The 21,198-nt window shown below is 46.5% G+C and overlaps 1 protein-coding gene across 7 annotated transcripts in view; it reads right to left on the bottom strand.

Annotated features, from left to right (window-relative positions):
• Positions 1-21,198, bottom strand: part of kiaa0825 (KIAA0825 ortholog) — a 685,054-nt gene that overhangs the window by 491,051 nt on the left and 172,805 nt on the right. For 6 of the 7 annotated variants that reach the window (XM_072516289.1, XM_072516290.1, XM_072516295.1 and 3 more), the window contains 3 exons: positions 8,632-8,897; positions 7,266-7,419; positions 1,522-1,712 (listed from right to left, as the gene is read on the bottom strand). In XM_072516289.1, the coding sequence (XP_072372390.1) occupies positions 1,522-1,712; positions 7,266-7,419; positions 8,632-8,897 (611 nt within the window). The remainder of the gene's footprint in view (positions 1-1,521; positions 1,713-7,265; positions 7,420-8,631; positions 8,898-21,198) is intronic. The other variant, XM_072516291.1, reaches the window with a different exon arrangement.

Consider the following 21,198-nt stretch of genomic DNA (forward strand, 5'->3'; position numbering starts at 1 on the left):
ACTAGGTTCTCTATCTCCCTCCTGTATTCGGACTCATCGTTATTCGAGATCGGGCCCACTATGGTCGTATCGTCAGCAAACTTGTAGATGGAGTTGGAACCAAGTTTTGCCATGCAGTCGTGTGTGTACAGGGAGTAGAGTAGGGGGCTAAGTACGCAACCTTGCGGGGCGCCGGTGTTGAGGACTATTGTGGAGGAGGTGTTGTTGTTCATTCTTACTGATTGTGGTCTGTTGGTCAGAAAATCGAGGATCCAGTTGCAGAGGAGCCAAGTCCTAGGTTTTGGAGCTTTGATATGAGCTTGGCTGGGATTATGGACAGCGCATGACAAACCTCTACTCAAATTTGGACATCCTACACTTGCTGCACCAACATTTTCTCATTGCTGATTCTCCATGTGAGTAATCCAGTTCCATCTTTCAGCATATAACCTAGCATTGATCAGAAGTTGACTGAAGTGTTGGGTTCTGAAGATTGTCTGAAAGGGGATGAGAGAATGAGCAAAATGGAGAGGCGGAGGAGTTAAGAACGTAAGAATATGAGAAATAGGAGCAGGGGTAGAGCCCCTTGAGCCTGGACTGAGATTTATAGTTGATAAAGGATCAGAGGGCTTTCTGAAGAGGAACATTTTTAAAAAAAACAAAGCTTGTCCATAATATGAAACAGGGGAACGGGTTGTGGCTGGAAACAATAGGGAAAAGCAGATCAAATGTAAGGGTTCCTGGATGAAACGGGAGTGGAGTCGTAATAGCTTAATTTACTGATGAGACTGAGAGAGTGGGATAAAAAATAGGAGAATTGTGATAGATCACAGGATACAACACAGCTCAGGGATCAAAGGTGGATAGCTCAATGATAACATCAGTATCAACAGTGAAGGAGGCGTAAAATGATGAAAAGTCTCAAAGTAATAATTAAATTATACCAAATAGGGTTTAATTCCCATCTGTTGTCTCACATACAATTTTATTCACTTTAATATTGATATCCTGGTTTTGGGGAGGGCACTAAACTTATAACTCAGATGCCTGAACCTAATATAAGGAGAGACCAGATGGCGCTGACAAATTCAGTAGAATGCAAAATAGACGTTGGCTGAATAAAGCAATTTAGAAATGTAAGAGATTGAGTATAGACTTGTATTTTTTAAGTTTGGGATAGGCCAGATGAACTGGAATAGTATTTTCCAACCCTGCACATTCTCATGTTTTGTACCAAAATTGATCATGTATTTTTTTTTAAATTTAGAGTGCCCAATTCATTTTTCCAATTAAGAGACAATTTAGTGTGGTCAATCCAAATACCCTGCACATCTTTGGGTTGTGGGCGCAAAACCCACACAAACACGGGGAGAATGTGCAAACTCCACACGGACAGTGACCCAGAGCCGGGATCGAACCTGGGACCTTGGCGCCGTGAGGGAGCAGTGCTAACCACTGCGCCACCCTGTTGCTCTAAATTGATCATGTATTTAAAAGCTATTTCATAGTAACTTATTTTTCATCATATTTAATTTGGCTTACCTTATCTGCGAAGTTCTGTTATACGTAGGACAAGACTGCGAGTATCTGCAGGCCAGAATGGCTAAGGATTCACTCAACACCTCAGATAGAAGCTCCTGGGCTAATCTAGAAGGCAGCATACTCCAGAGATCATAACGAAGCGCACAGCAGTAGTAATACCACATTTGAATGGAAAAAGAGCATCTCTCACCCTGTGAAGTGAATCAGTGAAAAATAGAGAGTAAGTTATTAGTTTACAATGTATTCGAGTCTTAATGAATCTCTCCATGATTCGATGTAAAAATGAAATAACTTAAACCATGGGTAGTTTCTGGACCAGAAGACTGAGAGAAAGAAACAATATACAGAACATAAGGCCTATGAAATTTCTCCCATCCCAACCAAGGGTTTGATCCACAAATCCAACCCCCACAATGAGGCCTCTAATTTCACTCTCCCAGCCTTGAATCCCCCTACCAGGAGGCTTCCAACTTCCCTCATGGAATCACAAGTCATTTGATTGACCAAACTCTCCTCCTCTACTGATCAAGCCTCCTCATCTTCATTTAAATCCTTTACCTCTGCAGCGTGTGGTGGATTCCAGAATTATGGTTTTCCATGAATTTATGACTGACCCGCCCCCTGTGCATCAAGTTTGTAAAAATTCTGCCCAAAATGAAATAGCACCCAGCTCCTTTAATACTACATAAATTTCCAGTGCCATAACTGGAAAGATGTAAGTGAGGGAGGTGATAAATTTGATATCACCCGGAACGACCACTGGGATTGCGATGCAGGATTAATCCTTGCCCGCTTCTTCCGATGCAGGCAGCATATCAACTTCGTACTGCATGCTGATTAACATGATTACAGCACAGGCAGCACGGTGGCGCAGTGGGTTAGCCCTGCTGCCTCACGGCGCTGAGGTCCCAGATTCAATCCCGGCTCTGGGTCACTGTCCGTGTGGAGTTTGCACATTCTCCCCGTGTTTGCGTGGGTTTCACCCTCACAACCCAAAGATGTGCAGGATAGGTGGATTGGCCACGCTAAATTGCCCCTTAATTGGAAAAGACAAATTGCGTACTCTAAATTTTTATTTTTTTTTTAATTTAAAATTTTTTTTTTAAACAACACGATTACAGCACCTTGAGCAGGTGCTGGCAGTCATTCTCAACAGATTCCAACTTGGAAAGACACGAGAACAGCACAACATGGGAAAGAGTTGAATCTAAGCTTTTCAAACGCTGCATGCGAGACAGTGGTTCAGGAGGAGTAGGGAAGGGATGTGTTATGTCCACAGAAGGCAAGAAAACATTCCAGACAAACCGTCAGAAGACAGTGAGACCAGATAGCCATCAAGTCACTGTCAGAAGTCAAACCTCTTAGTTCAAAGGTTAGGTGAGGTTATGGGGTTACAGGAATAGGGTGGGGGAGTGGACCTCGGTAGGGTGCTTTTTCTGAGGATCGGTGCAGACTCAATGGGCCGAATAGCCTCCTTCTGCCTTGTAAGGATTCTATGATTCTATGTTACAGCTTGCGCACGCTGCCAGCTATTCAACCATGAGTTACAACATCCAAATATATTACATCACAATCACTGACACACTTCCCTCTCCTGCAAGACAAGGCGATGTCCAACCTGAGGATCAGGTGCTAACTGACGGGTGCATAGGCACATGTGCATTTTCTTATCCCCATGGAGGAAACAGTGCTGGCCATTCGTAGAGTAGCTACTGTTGAGACTGTGGGCAGAAACAGGCTGAAACAATAGTAGATGATGGCACCCTCCTACCTAATACTCTTTTTCACATACCACTTCCTCCTCATTTCTACTGACTTATAAGCCAAGGATGGTATAAGAATGCATGTGAACAAGCTCAAAAGCCTTCAGAAACGAGCACTGAAATTGATCCGAGATAATGCAGAACAAAGCTACTCTGACACAACCAAACAACTGAATAAGTGTTCCTTTACTGAAAAGCAGAAAAAGCTGGTTGAAACTGCCTAAAAACTCTTGAATCCCATCTCCCTTTGCCACTATATCTTGTCACAACCACACAAAAGTAAATGTGCAACAGAATTAAAGAAGAAAGGCACTATTCCATAATTAAGATATAGAAAAGATAGACTATAAGACCACCCAATTCCCTAATCGACTCCCTCAAGGCATTGATAAGAGGAGTATGTGAATATCAGGATGTGCTGCACCCGAATGACATTTCCAGGAAGCATACCAGCATCACCTCTCTGGCCCGGGAAGCCATAAAAGTTCAGGTCCACGTGCCCACAAAATGCCATCCGGTGCAGGGAGAGGATGAATAATTTAATCTGCTCTGTCAAGGTAAGCCCAAGTTCAATTCACTCCAATCTCACATTCTCATCATGGCATTGTGGGTTACTATCAAAGGGTTACACACTTCAGGGATCGCACACATCATTAGCAAGGGACACACGTCAGTACTGATTGCCTCACAGGTACTTGGCATCGTCACCATCTCATCTATCATGCTGCACAAACTCCAACCTGAATCCTTTTTGGGGAGGGCTCACCACAAATTCATCAATCCCATGGAAGGAAGGTGTTGTGGGGCCCAGAGAGAAGGTGCTGCAGGGCCCAGGCATAGGGGTGAAGAGACTTAGAACTGCCGGGGGTGCGTGTGAGAATGGGAGAGTGAATGTGTGAAAGAAAGAGTGAGAGAGTGAATGGATAGTGTGTGTGTGTAGGTGTGAGGGAAAGGGAGGGAATGAGCATGTGTGAGAGGAGAGGGAATGTGTGAGAGAGAAAGAGAGGGCGAGAGTGAAGTATATGTGTAGAAGAGGGAAGCAGAGACTGAATATGTTGTATGATGATTGGAAGATGTTAGGAAAATTGGATTATAAATGTAGTGGGCAATTTAAGGGTTAAAAGCCTGGGGGGGGGGGGGGGGTAGAATGTGTTTGTTTAAAAATAATTATGTTCTGGAGAGCCTGGGTGGTTTTAGCAGCCAGCAGATGAAAATGGTGAAGGAATATGCTTTTCAGTTTGGATTAATGCAGAGAGCTTTGCCTGGAGAAGTCCCTGGGGGGGTTAATGTGCTTTGCAGACTGCAGAGATAATTTGTTTTTTAGCTTGGGGAGATGAGGTCAGCGCTGGGTGGAGCCAAGGAAGGTAGAGACATTTTGAGAAGCTATGGAGCGAGGCAGTTTTGGAGAAAGTTGTGGAGAGAGTTTTGGAGAAAGGTCTGATCTGGCAACTCTTGTTCTTTTAGACCACAAGTAAAGGCCGTTTTCTTTCCCAGCAAGATAATTTAAAAAGAGTAATCATATTTTAAAAGCAGAGCAGAGCAGTTTTAAAGTAAATTAAAATATTGGGGTTTTGGTCCAGTATCCTCGCCACTGCTGGAGTCTGGTCTGGGATCGTAATAGTTGTGTGAGAGAGAGGGAGAGAGTGAATGTGTATTGGCGAGAACAAGAGGCTGAGTGCTGGGGGGAGAGAGAGAGAGAGACAGAGGGAGAGACAGACAGACAAAGATTGAATATGTGTGTGCGTGTGTCTGTCTGTCTCCTGGTCACCAGGATTCTCAGTCACCTTCACACCCCACACAAACACATACTCTCACCCACTCACAGTGGGTGAGGATGAGTGAGTAAACACCCTGAGACTGAGAGTGAGCAGGACACACACACTCTGACCCTCTTACACACGATTGGTCATTTTTGTTAATTACTATTCCTTGTTAATTATCAATTTATTTCTCTACGGGGCGATTCTCAGGGCCCGTTCACGTGCATATCTCTGTTGTGTTGGGCGCTCTGGATCCGTGGAACACATACAGGTCACCAATACTTGAAATAGTGCAACACTATTTTATTGAGTCATTAACAGTTTAACATACTCTCATTGTGGGTTAACACGATACTGGCTTTAATAAAGACCTTTCCTTGTCCTAACCAGCCAATGCACTCAGCACATGGTGAATGTCTGTGCTGCAGGCTGTGAGCTCTGTCCTACTAGGAAGCTGCAGCTCGAATGAGCGGGAACTCTGATGCCCCCTGACATTATAGTGCGTGTGCTCTAACTGGTTATTGGCTGCGGTGTTGTGTGTGTTGATTGGTCCCACTGTGTGTCCATCAGTGTGTGTGTCTGCACCATGATATACTGGTGTATATTATGACAATTTCCTTATGGCTGCTAACTCTCGTGAAAGAGCCTTAGCAGGAATTGCGCCTTCGGGAATTCTGAGCGCAATGTTCTTGGGCCTTCCCCATGATACGATCAGGTTCACGTCCCTGATTTCAATAAATTATAATGCATTTAAACTTAATTAAGCCCGCTTTGCGCCGTGTGTTCTGGTAACTTCAGATGCTCCATCAGCATCATGCCACTGGGAATCACAACTGGTTTAAAAAAATAGAAACAAGTTGCGATGATCACCCTGGGGGCACAGTGGTAAGTATAGCCCCCAGGAGAAGAGGGACATTGCTGGGCAGTACCCTGGCACTGCTCTCCTCTGTGGCACCGCCTCCTGGCAGTTCCAACCTGCCATTTTGACAGTGCTAAGGGTGAGGCCAGGCCTCCAGTTAACCCCATTAAGGGATTCCCAATATGTGTGTGTGTGTGTGTGTGTGGGGGGTGGGTTGGGGGAGGGAGAAGAAGAGCAATGGTGTTGGGGAGGGGGGTTGTGCCAGCATGGCGATGGAGTGCAGGGAATTCACTGACAATGGAGGGAGGGAATTCACTGACAATGGAGGGAGGGAATTCACTGACACTGGAGGGGGGCGGTGGCCCGGCCCCACCAGAATGGAAAACATGCCCCTCCCCCCTTGCTTTTTTTTGACCTGGAGTGAATTTTCAGTCAGAAGCAAACACTTTGCCATTTTTTGGAAAAATTCCACTCTTAGTTTTTGTTCATCAAATTTATGTATCTTTCTGAAATATGCTCATCGGCCCCTTGATGAAAAAAAATAGAAATGTGGCCCCTAAGCAAAACAGTTAGACAAAGCTGAGTCAGATAGAACTATTTTTGTTGCAAGTATATATTGTAACCAAAATGTATCGACATGTCAAGACTAGTGAAGATGCTCCAAAAGGGCATTAAAAATTAGAACTCGTGTATGAAATTTATACAAAACACAAGAGCACAGTACTGTAGACAAGTGGTGAAAATTGCAACATTTGTACAGTTTAGCTATGCACAAAATTCTTATTGCAGCTAGAATGTTTTAATTCATGTGACTGAATTAAAGGGATCTTGTCAAAGTGAAATCAAGACATAACTCCTTCAATTTTATTACTGGTCACATCCCTTTAAATTTAATTTCCACTCAATTCACTTCAATCATATCGTAGTGCACCTGTAATGACTTGACCATGCAAAATTGGATGTAAAGTGCACATTTCCACTTAAATATTCGAAAATCCACCAACAGTCATTTTAATGTAAATTGAGCCAAAAGTGAAAAATTAAGACTTATTTGTATTTATATGTTTGAATTAGAGAAGTGCAAAACTAAGTTTTCATTTGACAGTGATAGTTCAAACAGAAAAGGTAAAAAATCTGCTAAAGCTTTCTCCCAGAAAAAATGCAGCTTTTATTACTGATAGCTTTATTAAACATTCATTCATTTACCATGTACCACTTTGCACTGCAGTGCCATAAATTACACCCCTGTCTATAAGCAGCATTGATTATTATTTTCTTATTCAGCAGGCACAGTCAAAATAAAATCAGAACACAGTTGTCAAATAGATAAGAAACAAAGAGCTACTGAATTAATTCTCACACCTCATAAAAAGACTTGGAGTCATCCCAGTGGTGGCTCTGTGCATCCTGGAAAATACTTGTAGCACAAACTCTTATGCAGTAATTGGTAACTTGAAACTGAATCCCTCTGATGAATTCCTGATACTGCTGAATTCGTAACAAGAACAATGGCCTACTTGGAAAGAATGATCAAAGACACATAGATTTACGGTCTTAGTACAAGGCAACAATCTCAGTGCTACAAATAGTTCTGATCATTAGGTATCAATCATCCATTTCTTCTCTGTGCTGAACCTAGAGCTAATATTAATATTCAAATCACTTTTATGAACTGTTCTTTGTTTTAAACATTTAGAAATATAGTCATGTTTCTGGACAAATTTAAATTCTCTTCTCATTAGAATAGTAATATAATAATAATTATACAATTTGCGATATTTCACTTCAATATTTTGTGTCAATTATTGCACACAGAAACCCCAAATTTATTTCCATCTTTTTAGTTACAGAAGTAAATAACAAACCTATCGATAAGAAGCATTGATTGTGTTTTTCTTATTATTAAGTAGACAACATTAGTAATAGAGGTCTTTTGGCGCAGTAGGTGGTTGGTGTCCCTGCCTCTGAGCCAGAAGCTGTGGATTTGAGTTCCACCCAAGGACTTGACAACTGAGGAACGTGCAGTCATCATGCAGCCAAACATGTTGAGTGTCAACCTGCAAATCCTACCAACATATGTCAATGGCAGGCAGTAAGAGTGGGAGAGATTCCTGGTTGGCTATATGATGGTAAGAAAGTCGAAGCCTCTACCAGCACTATCCACAGCTCTGGACTACAACATGCATGTAAAAGTGCATGTTGCCACAACAACTCAAGACTCCCTGGTGAACTGTAACACACCACCAGCAGACATCGTCAGATGCCTTTTGGTAACTATGAAATAGATTTTTTTTTTGATATTTACAGCACAGAAGCGGGCCATTCGGTCCATTGTGTCCGCACGGCTCCCAAAAGAGCTACCCAGCTAGTCCCATTCTCCAGCCCTATCTCAGTAGCCCTTAAATTAATCACTTTCAAATATATATGCAGCTCTCTTTTGAAAGCTCCTGTGGAATCCGCCTCCATCACTCTCCCAGGCAGCATATTCCAAACCCTACAACTCTGAGTAAAGAATTCTCACTCCTAAATCTCTTGCTGACCATCTTGAAATTGTGACCCCCAAGTCACTGACATACCAACTAGTGGAAACAGAATATCCTTCTTTACCCTGTCAAAATTGTTCAGAATTTTGAATACCTTAATAAGGTCACCTCTTAATATTAAAATTAAATTTATTAAATTGTTTATTTGCATTTGCAATTTAAATATTTGAGTGCAGAGGACTTACTTTATGTTTGACTCTTTCAGCAAATTCTCATACATGGTTAAGCAATTATGGATGAATATTGCTGTGGAGAGGATAACATACAAGTTTTGTGCTGGAACCTTGGAAGGGACCTCTTTACTTCTCTCTTCAAGTCGAGTCAGGATATCTACAGCCACTTTAGAACAGCCATCCAAAAAGTTTTCTCTAATTCCCTGAAGAAAGCTCTCACTGGCCGCCAGAGCCAATGGAAGTAACATGTCAAGTTCTTCCATGATGTCAGAACAAAACTAGATAAGAATAAAAGCAGCATCATGTTATTTGAGGCCTGACATAACATACTTTTTGCACTCCATAAACACATTCTTGTATTAAGAAAATAATGAAATGAAAATCGCTTATTGTCACAAGTAGGCGTCAATGAAGTTACTGTGAAAAGCCCCTAGTCGCCACATTCCGGCGCCTATTCGGGGAGGCCGGTACGGGAATTGAACCGTGCTGCTGGCCTGCCTTGGTCTGCTTTCAAAGCCAGCGATTTAGCCCTGTGCTAAACCAGCCCCTCATACAACTATACAAGAGCTGTGATAAAATAGCTCGACCCATTCTAGTATAAATTGTTTTAATAGAAATGCTTATTTGAAAAAGATGATTTATGAAGGCTAAATGTAAACTAGTTCCGCAAGCTAGTACTCTGCTGCTGCGTATGCACTTTTATAATATGAATACTTCTGAAATTGCTCAATGGTGAATTTCAAGAACACATCATTAGCAAGTAAATGTCGATAACGATTTGTAATTCAGAACTCCCTTTTATCAAAATGATTTAAATATTATCTGGAGTGCACTTCTGGGCTGCACGGTAGCACAGTGGCTAGCACTGCTGCCTCACGGTGCTGAGAACCTGGGTTCAATCCCGACCGCGGGTCACCGTCCATGTGGAGTTTGCACATTCTCCCTGTGTCTGCGTGGGTCTCACCCCCACAACCCAGAAGATGTGCAGGATAGATGGATTGGCCACGCTAAATTGCCCTTTAATTGGAAAAGAATTGGCTACTCTAAATTTATAAAAATAAAATTTGAGTGCACTTTATTTTTATGTTATAAAGCTTAATTTGTTACATTTAATTACATGTCACAATATTTCAGAGTGAATTACTACTGCTTTTGTGGCTTACATATGGGCATTAATGTATCTGAACACTGCTTAACAAACTAAAATTTGTACCATAAACCAGACTACACCAATACATTAAATCTTAGGAACTGCACTATTGACACAGGTGCTGAGCCTCAGCGGTGAGCATTGGTGGGGTGCTCCATGAGAAGAGTACTTGTGCAGCAGCAACGGGAAATGTGTGTGTTTCTGTCAGGATTTTAGTAGCAGTGCACATCCTTGAATATTTGGACAAAGGCTGTATTGGATCTGGTGCAGTGGCCCTGGCAGAGTTCAAGCAATTGGGAGGTTAGCTGGGGGTGGGCATATGAAGGAGAGGTTGCACAGGGGTCATGAAGAAAATAATATAATACTGCAAGCACACTGATCAAGTGAAGCTTAAATGGATGAAGCTATCACCGGCGTAACTGACAGCACGTCTGTGGTTGCTGGCACCAACAGCACATCAGGCTTCCCCTTCCTCCTCCGAGGATGCCAGGCACTTTCTTCGTGTGTCAGTTCAAATAAACTCTGCAACACTATATTGTAAAGGGCACAGAAAACCACAGCAAACCTGGAAACCCTTGCTAGGGTAAACAGATCTGTCAAGGAAAGGAAACCTTATCTTGTGCAAGCATATGGCTTGCTCAACTGTTGCTGTAGGTGTGACATGGCCCCTGTTGTACCTCCCCTGTGCCTCTGTGGTAGGGTTTCCCACTAGGAGCAGAAGCAAAGTCTTGAGTGTGTATCCCTTGTCTTGCAGGAGCCCAACGCGGAGGTGTTTTGTAGTAGACTTTTGCAGTGCATGAGGCTAGCAAATGATGAGTCATGGCAGCCCTCTGGGCCGCTGCAGCGCCAAGAAACGTCCCGCTATCCAATGGCACTTTGCCGTTGTTTTTTTTAACCTCAGGGAGATTCTCCCTGCGAGGCCAGGCTCAGAGGGATTTCCTGCTGACGGGATTCAGTAGGAAAGGTTCCTCGCAGATCGGGGTCCAGCAGCCCCGATCTCTTCTCCCTCGCCCCCCCCCCCTTTCAGGACCCCCGATTTCTCTACTCCACCGCTCCCCACAATCAGGCCCCACCTTCCATCATCCCTCACAACCTTGGGCAGGCTCATGGGAACCATCCCTCAACTTGGCAAGCCCCCCCCCCTTCCCCAGGGCCTGACCCCTGGCAGTGCCAACATGGCACCAGGGCCAAGGTGTCAGGGAGTGTGCCAGGGCACCGTCCTGTCCTGCCCTGTTCCCGACTGCCCAGCATCTCCAGTGGCCTGGTAACCCCCCACCCCCCCAACCCCGGTGCTGTAAATGTGGACCAGGCGTAGCCGGTGAATCTCAGACGCAGGTGAATCCGGCGTCCGGGTATTTACAAGAGCCATTAGGTTAATTTAAACATTTAGATCTAGATCTCGCCCAGTGAGGGTAAGATGCAAATCACGCCGGGTGAAGCGAGTCAAATGACTGGTGATTGACTCTGATTTGGGGCTCGGGCGCGATTCACCTGTTGCGCCCGGATCCGCGCCGGGCACAACATTGTCAATGAAACACGCTGTCACTTTTTCATCAGCAATTTGTTTTGTTCAGCTGTATATCCAATTCCCTTTTGTAAGCCATGATTGAATCTCGATCCACCATACTCTCAAGACAGTGCATTCCTGATCCTAACCACTCATCATGTAAAAAAAGCCTTTCCTCATGTCACCTCTGGGTCTTTTGCCTATCACTTTAAATAGGTGTCATAAGGTCCCCAATCTTTCCACCAACGGGACCAGTTTTTCCCTATCTGAACACCTATATGGGCGGCACGCTAGCACAGTGGTTAACATTGTTGCTTCACAGTACCAGGGTCCCAGGTTCGATTCCTGGCTTGGGTCATTGTCTGTGCAGAGTCTTCACATTCTCCCCGTGTCTGCGTGGGTTTCCTCCGGGTGCTCCGGTTTACTCCCACAAGTCCCAAAAGATGTGCTGTCAGGTAATTTGGACATTCTGAATTCTCCCTCATGTGTCCGAACAGACGCCGGACTGTGGCAACTGGGGGATTTTCACATTAACTTCATTGCAGTGTTAATGTAAGCCTACTTTTATTATTGTGACAATAATAAAAATTATGATGTTTCTTTTTTTTTTTTAATTTAGAGTACCCAATTAATTTTTTCCAATTAAGGGGAAATTTTAGCGTGGCCAATCCACCTAGCCTACACATCTTTTGGGTTGTGGGGGCGAAACCCACGCAAACACGGGGAGAATGTGCAAATTCCACACGGACAGTGGCCCAGAACCGGGATCGAACCTGGGACCTCAACCAGGCACGGGTAGAACATGCAGACTCCGCACAGTGACCCAAGCGGGAATCGAACCCGGGTCCCTGGCGCTGTGAAGCAACAGTGCTAACCACTATGATACCGTGCTGCCCGCGGCCAAACCAGCGTTTTATACTGAATTAAGAGAGGCGGAGGGTGCCCACTGAGGGAAGAATGGCTGCGGCAATGACCAATTGGCTGTTAACAGGTTGGAATTCTTCCCCTCAAAGTCCTGCTTCAGAGAGCTGCGAGTTACTCAGGAGGTTGCCAGTTCTCAAGACCAGCAGTGCCACTGTGGTCATTGCCAGTACTATACTCGATGAGACCATAGTAGATTTAATGGATTTTTCAACAACCCATACAGATGCTTGTCACACAGCAAGCCAGCTGGTCTCTCTGAAACTCTGGGTTGGATTCTCCGCCGTCGGGATGCTCCATTTTGCCGGGAGCCCGGGGGTTTCCCGAAGGCATGGGGCTGCCCCACAATGGGAAACTCCATTGACCAGCCGGCGAAACGGGGCATCCCGCCGGCGCGCTGAACCAGAGATCTGGCACGGTGGGACAGAGAATCCAGCCCTCTGTCTTTCCTATGAGGATTTCCAATCACCATATTTGAAGTACACGTTTTGGAATTCTCACCAAAAGTCGCTCCAACTCAGACAGCTTCAACAAAGGTTTCAATCTCACCTTCCGAGACTCCTTTCCTTTGGGTCTCCGCGTACATCAGGCTTCACCTTCCAAGCACACCTTCAGACCTTCAACCGTGCCAAGCAGAACACCACTGCTCCAAAGGGTACCTTTGCCCTTCTGGCGCACAGTCCGAGTCACTAACCTTCAGCTGCCCTCTTGGATCTTCTGGGCTTTTCTTGAGCCTACTTTGTTTCAAGTCTGCTCCTCACAACTCTTTCTCTCGGTTACGGGGATAGGGTGGATGTGTGTGCTTAGGTGGGGTGCTCTTTCCGAGGGCCGGTGCAGACATGATGGGCCGAATAGCCTCTTTCTGCACTGTAAAGTCTATTATTCTATGATTCTCTAACTTGGAACTTTTATCTCGATTCCTGTCATTTATCTTGATTCAGTGGGATCTATCTTTGATCCCTGTCTTTTTCCCTGCCTGAGACTTGCCTTCTGGGATTTCTTTTTGTCCCATTCCCTGGTTTGGGACCACATCTTAGTTTAGGGGCTCCTAACTGACCCCTTCCCTATTGTAATGATATGCATAAAGTAAGTTTGTACATAATGTTATGCATGACCTCTGACCACTAGGTGGCAATGTAAACCTACCACGTGACACTTGGCTGGGGAGTTGGGAGTAGATCGTGCTGGAGGATAGGTGTATTTTGCAGTAGCTCTACAATAGTTAATTAGTGTTATTAGTTTATTATTTTATTTATCCCAGTTATCTTATCACGCAGTTGTTTCATAATAAGTTATTTAAACCAGATGTTCTGTAGTTCATCATTCAATTCAGCCAGTCTACAGAACAGGATACCTATGTCCTGTTCTCCAGGACACCTTCTCTCGAATGGCACCCTGTTTAAGGTCACCTAATTTCGAGCTTTGCCATGTTTCAGTTCTTTTTTTCATTTTATTCCACAGAAGTGTGCCGGGCAATTCCTGGGGTGAAGATGTGAAAACAAACAATGTTTACATGTGCACCCATTCCCTTTCAAGCATAGAGGTTCCGAGGCCAACCAGGAACTGTGGTTCCTGGACTCGGAACTCCCAATCTCCGACAGCCATTTAAGGTAAGTATCGGAGTTTGTTACACACAACCCTTCTGAATTTTCGATACTCATTTTGGTTCTCATTGTATTATCAACCTGACATTTATCATACATTTCTGCTGTTCTTAGTCTACATCTCCAATATAGACTAGCTGTACATTAAAGGAGTGAAAGTCTTTCTGATTAACAAAAACTCTTGGCTGCTGATCTAAGGGCACCTTGATTGCCACAGGAATGCAGTCAATAATCCACGGACATGTGGATACCCTGTTCGTGAAGAAAAGCTGACAGCCCTCTGGGATTGCCTGGCCTCAGCCAGGTCAAAGTGAATATAGTTGGAGATCTTGGCAAACCAGACATGTGACCTGGATCACACAGATACGGATGCAGATTGTGAAATCCTGTATACGTAATCTGCAGCTCCCTGGAAGGTGTCAAATGTAAAGAAATTGAGGGTGGAGGTCACATTGACAGCCACAAGCAATGTGTGGCCATCTGCTCCTCTTGGGTAGATACTTGCAAATAACTGCCGCAAGTGTCTGGGTCTTCTGAGGCATTGTTGTTACTACAAACTGAGGAAGCTGATCTTTTGCCTATAAACCCTGACCGTGGGGTACCACAGTCTTTGATGGTGCTGCTCTGTGTCCATCCCTCCGTCCCATGCAGCTGCATGTGACTCTGAAGAATGCAGCTACGGCTACGGCTTTTACTGGAGTTGTTGGCCTGCCACAGTGGCAGCTGAGATGCTAGAAGCTGCAACTCTTCATCAGAAGACAAGAAATTACAGATTAGGTAGCCACAATGTTGCAGGGAAATGTCACAGGTTGAGATTGAGTTCAGTTGAATCCAAGGCATTTAATAGTTAGTGGACAAGGCTTCAATTCCCAAAGAGATCAGTGAATCCAGACTGAAGGCCGACTCCTAAGTGTTAGATTTTCTTTGTGGCTAATCACAGGCTTGTCAATTCCTGTCTTTATACTGTTATCAGATCAGTTTCACAAAATAATGGCTTCCGGCTGTGTACTCGCATTCGCCAATGTGGCAAGCTGTATAAACAGCATGGAATCTGTGTACTGGCTGAAAAAGTCAGAATGCAAGTTTAAAGAAGCTTTTAATTACATTTTTTAATTGTCTTAATGCAAGTGGACTTCCCATTGGTCCTGGAACCCAACCCTGAATTCCCAAAGAGGGCAAGATAGCTTCTTCAAGGAACTAAGCTCCCTGCACGTATACAAATCAATGAGTATAATTTTCCACATGTACACTCATGGATCCCAGCTCTACCTCACCATCACCTCTCTTGATCACTCCACTGTCTATTGCTTGTCTGGCATCCAGACTGAGCAGAAATCATCTCCAACAAAAAATGAGAAAGATCACAGCCATTACGTTCAGTTCCAATCAAACTCTGTTCTCTAGTTTTGGACTTCATCTCTCGCCCAGGTAACTGGCTAAGGCGCAAACAGACTGTTTGCAATCTTGGCATCATACTTGATGCTCAAGATGATCTACCAAACACAGACCCACGCCATCACTAACTTTTTCCATTTTTGGAACATCGCCTGACTAACCTGCTGCCTTACCTATGCATTTATCATCATAGAATTTACAGTTTACAGTGCAGAAGGAGGCCATTCAGCCCATCGAGTCTGCACCGGCTCTTGGAAAGAGCACCCTACACAAGGTCAACACCTCCACCCTATCCCCATAACCCAGTAACCCCACCCAACACTAAGGGCAATTTTGGACACTAAGGGCAATTTATCATGGCCAATCCACCTAACCTGCACATCTTTGGACTGTGGGAGGAAACCGGAGCACCCGGAGGAAACCCACGCACACACGGGGAGGATGTGCAGACTCCGCACAGACAGTGACCCAAGCCGGAATCAAACCTGGGACCCTGGAGCTGTGAAGCAATTGTGCTATCCACATTGCTACCGTGTGCCCCATCTTTAGGCTTCATCATTTCTGTGCCGTCCTGGCCGGCCGGCCCCCATATTTTACCCTCCATAAATTTGAAGTCATCGAAAACTCTGTTGCCTGTTCCCTAACTCTTATCAAGTCCCATTCCCCCATCACCCTTTCACTGGTTCCCAGTTAAGCAATGCCTTGATATTAAGATTCTCATTCTTCATTTCAAATCACTTCATGGTTTCACCCCTCCCTGTCTCTGTAATGTCCACCAGGCCTACAACTTTAGTGTCCGGAGTCCGGTGAGAAGAGTTCAACAAAAAGTTTATTGTCAAAGTTAACTACGTACAGCACAATTCAAGTCCCAGATGGAACTGCACACAACAGCTCCTACCCAGGCACATATCCCGCTGATGAGTCTCCACCCCTCAGCGGGAGAGCTTCTACGCCACGAGGCTCACAAGGAGATTAATCAGTTCATCCCGGTGGAGGTTATAACATCCCTTCCCCCCCCCGAAGGCCCTTCTGCAGAAGGTAGAGCAGGAGCGCAATTGCTCTTCTTTGCCCGCGGTTGCACTTCAAGCGGCTGCGAGGCTGGGTCTGTGGCTTGCCGCAAATCGAGAATGCCATTTCATTTTTCCAATTTTTTAGGAGCAATTTAGCGTGGTCAATCTACCTAACGCAAACACGGGGAGAATGTGCAAACTCCACACAGTGACCCAGAGCCAGGATCGAACCTGGGACCTCAGCGCCGTGAGGCAGCAATGCCGTGCTGCCCGGAACACCATTTTCTGGACAACCGCCTGGGGGTACTACCACTGGCAGCTGATCCTCAACCACATCGCCGTCGGAAATCTCCAATGCACAGATCTCCATGTCTGAGTCTGAGTCGATGAACTCCCACATCTCGGTATCGAGACCCTCAGATGGCGACCCCCCTGAGCACCCATGGGTCGAAGCATCACAACTAGAAGCTGATTCTTCCAGATAGGGCACAGTGCAATATCGGTCCCCTGCCTCCGAGGTGGTCCAAGTGCTTCCGCATTATACGCTCGCGTCCGTTTTTGGTAAGAGACTGGTCCCGACTGTCGTACCACTGTCCCAGGAACCTATTTGATGCCATCCACGAAGTTCCAGACGTGAACCATGTCTCCTGCTTGGAACTGTCTGGTCCACGTTCATGGGTCTGGGCCATACCTCTGCTGTTCCTGGCTCTGTCGTACCGTCCCGCCAATATCGGGGAACACAAGGCTGAGGCGCGTCCTGAGTCGTCTAATTCCACCGGTGCTACGCCGGTCACAGCGTGCGGTGTGGTGCGATAACAAAATAAAAACTAAGCCAGTCGTGTTTCAACGGATCCATTGTCTGCTTCATCAGACCCCTTTTGAAGGTTTGCACCGTCTGCTCAGCCAGCCCATTTGAGAAAGGGTGATACGGGGCTATGCGGATATGTCACGCCCCGTTGGTCTTCATGAATTGTCCGAACTCTTCGCTGGTGAAGGGGTAACCATTATCCATGACCAGCAGCTCCGGAATGCCATGACTACTAAAGTAGAGCTGGAGCTTCTCGACCGTCGCCATCGATGTAGATGACATTCGGTGGACTGCGCCACCCACTTGAAATGGGTATCCGCTATGAGCAGAAACATTGGACCCCTAGAAAGGCCCAGCAAAATCAGCGTAAACACATCCATGGCTGGTCGAGCCATTCCCACGGATGTAATGGCGGTGCAGGTGGGCATTTTTGTTGTTCTTGGCAGGTGGCACACTTTTGGGCCAGTCTTTCTATTTTGCCATCCAGGCCTGGCCACCGCATATAGCTATGGGCTAGCATTTTCATCTTTGAGACCCCCAGATGACCACTGTGCAGGTTCTGTAATATGAGATACCTGCCTTGGTGTGGGACCACGGCGCGAACACCCAAAAAAGAATGTCATCCTCTATGCTGAACTCCAACAGTTTGGTTGCAGAGGCCGCAGTTCTCCAGGCAGCTCCTTGTGTTGGCCCCCGTACAAGATAATGTAGCAGACTTTCACCTATAAGGGGCCTGTTTGTGTCCAATCAAATATATGTGCAGCAGTGACCGGCAAAGTGTCCATCAAATTCAGCATGGAGACCACTTTGTCGGCTCTCGGCGGAAACGGAGGCTGCGTCGGCAGCAGGGGCCTGCTCAACGCATCTGCAATTTGTGTGCATGGGCGATGCTCAAACACGTAGTCATCCACTGCTAGAATCAGGGCCCATCTCTGAATCCTGGCAGGTGCTATCGGTGTGATTGCCAAAGAGTCACAGCAACGGCTTGTGGTCCGTCACAATAGTGAACCGACGCCTGTATACGTTATGGTGAAACTTCATTACCGCGAACACGATGGCCAAACTCTCTTTCAATCGGAGCGTAATTCCACTCTGACATGGCCAATGACTTGGACGTGAATGCGACTGGTCGCTCCTTTCCATCATCCATCAGTGAGACAACACCGCTCCGATGCACGTTATCAAAAGAGGCTTAGTAGGGTTGTAATGCATCAGCAATCCTGACGATGTTTGTTGTTTTTTACTTGGGCAAAAGCTTCCTCCTGAGGTACCCTCCACGCCCATTCTTGCTGTTTTTTCAGAAGGGCCTGCGGACGGGAGAGTATGGTCGCTAGGCCAGGGATGAATTTTGCCTAATAGTTTACAAGACCTAGAAATGACCTCAACTGTCACGATTTCCAGTGGAGGCTTGTCGAATAGCTCGCACATTCTCCTCTACGGGTGCAATCTATCTTGGTCCACGCGATAATCCAAATAAGTGACCTCTTTTGGGGTGGAACACACGCCCTTTCGAGGCAGTTGCATGCCTCGGAAAACTGGCAGAGGACTTAAGTCAGGTTGCACTGAAGCTCCCTTTCCGTTGCTCAGGTGACCAACACGTGGCCCAAGTAGACTGCGGGAGTCCTCTTAGGATCTTCTCCGTCAAACGCTGAAAGATTGCACAGACCGATGACACTCCAAATGACAGTCGCGAGAATACATAGAGGCTTCTGTTGGTATTATTAGTCACATAGCGCCTAGAATCAGGGTCCAGCTCCAGCTGGAGACATGGATGGCTCATATCGATCTTAGAAAAAGAATGACGTCCGGCCAAGTCTGCGTACAGATCTTCTATCTGTGGCATCGGGTATCGATCCAGGCAGAAAGCCTTGTCAACTGTCAGTCCATCCGCAGGTGTTGTAGCCAGTTGCGGCCCAATATACTCAGCCCTTCACTATGATCAATGGCAGGCTAACTGCCTACTGCCCTTATGTCACCAGGGTCATTGCCGTACCTGCTATGGCAATTGGCTCCCCATATAGGTGTGATTCTCGCATCGTTGTCCTGCAGTTCCTAATCGTCTTCCAGTGGCAGACATGGAGTAGGAGGTCGCACATTTGGTAGCTCCCGCTTGTGAGGAAACTTTCGTACCTTTCCTCCCGTTTTTTTTGGAATTTCACTTGATAAATCAGTGGAGAGTGAGACAGTGAGGAGAAATCCCCCACCTGTGTATGGAGCAGTGGACTAGAAGTGGCCTTGTAAGGAGACATAGTCAAGCAAGGAACACGCGTGCAGAGCCGGCAGCGCAGGAGAGCATGGTGGAGTCACAGGATCCTGGTGCGGTGGTACAGTGGTCGACGGTACAGCTGGTGAAGTTGTTTGAGGAGAGCTTCGCCAAGCTAAAGAAAGATATGCTGGATCCGATTAAAGCATCAATCGATCGGGTGGAACAGGGTCTAGAAACTCATGGACGGGCGATTTAGAAGTTGGAGGAAAAGGTGTTCGAGCAAGAGGACCACTTAACCGCTTTGGAGGTCGAGGTGGAGCGAATGAAGGACCACCAGAAAAGGGTGCAGGAGAAGTTGGAGGACTTGGAGAACAGGTCCAGGTGATCGTCGGCCTCCCTGAGGGCAGTGAGGGTTCGGATGCGAGGGCATATATGGCAAGTATGCTGGACAAGTTGATGGGAGACGGGGCGTTTACGCGGCCCTTGGAAGTGGACAGAGCGCATAGAGCTCTTGCAAGGAAGCAGCAAACGAATGAACTGCCAAGGGCGATGGCGGTGCAAATGCACCGGGTGGAGGAACTGTTGCTAGGGGACAAAAGGGAGGTCGAGGACGGCGGAGGCCCGAGGGCAAGCCCGAGGAAGCGAGAGACGCAAGCTGGCGACTGGACTAAGAAGGGTGACGGCTAATCAGCAGGGGTGGGGGTGGTGGGGGTGGGGGGGGGGGGGGGGGGAGGACGCCCCGACTAGGCTGATTACTTGGCACATCAGGGCTAAATGGGCCGGTTAAGAGGGCTCGCATGTTCCGGCATCTGAGGGGATTGAAGGCAGACGTGGCAATGTTACAAAAGGCACACCGAAAGCTGATAGACCAGACCAGATTGAGGAAGGGGTGGGTCGGCCAGGTTTCCATTTAGGGCTGGAATCGAAGACCAGGGGGGTCGCGATCCCAATTAACAAACGGGTGGCATTTGAGGCAGGGAGAATCGTGGCAGACACAGGGGGCAGGTACATTATGGTGAGTATGACCACAAACTTGTGTTCTTACACAATGCCACCTCTCCTCGCTCCCACACCGACCCCCCAACCCAACTACCCACTTCCTAATCATGGCTATATTAGCCGCCCAGTAGTAGTTACAAAAGTCCGGCAGTGCCAACCCATCCTCCCCCTGCTTACGGTCCAACAACACTTCCTTCACTCGTGGGGTTTTACCCGCCCACACGAAGCCCAAAAACACCATATTCACCCATTTAAAAAAGGCCCTCGGGATAAAGATGGGGAGACACTGAAAGACAAATAGAAATCTGGAGAGGACCATCATTTTTATGGTATGTACCCTCCCTGCCAGTGACAGCGGGTGCATGTCCCATCTCCTAAAGTCCTCCTTCATGTGTTCTACAAGCCGGGAGAAGTTTAACTTGTGCAATGTCTCCCATTCCCAATCTACCTGGATTCCCAGATAGCAAAAGCTCGTTCCTACCATTCTAAACGGCAGCTCTCCCAATCTCCTCCCTGTCCCCTCGCCTGGATCGCGAACATCTCCCTTTTCCCCATATTCAATTTATACCCAAAGAACCTGCCAAATTCCCCCAAGATCCGCATAATCTCCCCCTTCCCCTCCAACGGGTCCAAAATGTACAGGAGCAGGTCATCCGCACAAAGCAAAACCCAATGCCCCCCCCCCCCCCCCCCTCCGCACCAGCCCTTTCCAGTTCCTGGAAGCTCTTAACGCCATAGCCAGTGGCTCTATGGCCAGAGCAAACAACAGCGGGGAGAGGGGCACCCTTGCCTTGTCCCTCGGTGCAGTTTAAAATAGCCCGACAACCGCCGATTCGTACGCACACTTGCTACTGGTGCCTGGTACAGCAACCGCACCCAATCAATGAAGCTCTGACCAAACCCGAACCTTCCTAACACGTCCCACAAATAATTCCACTCCACCCGATCAAAGGCCTTCTCCGCATCCATCGCAATCACC

Source organism: Scyliorhinus torazame, chromosome 9 (assembly GCF_047496885.1).
Source record: "Scyliorhinus torazame isolate Kashiwa2021f chromosome 9, sScyTor2.1, whole genome shotgun sequence".
NCBI lineage: Eukaryota > Metazoa > Chordata > Chondrichthyes > Carcharhiniformes > Scyliorhinidae > Scyliorhinus > Scyliorhinus torazame.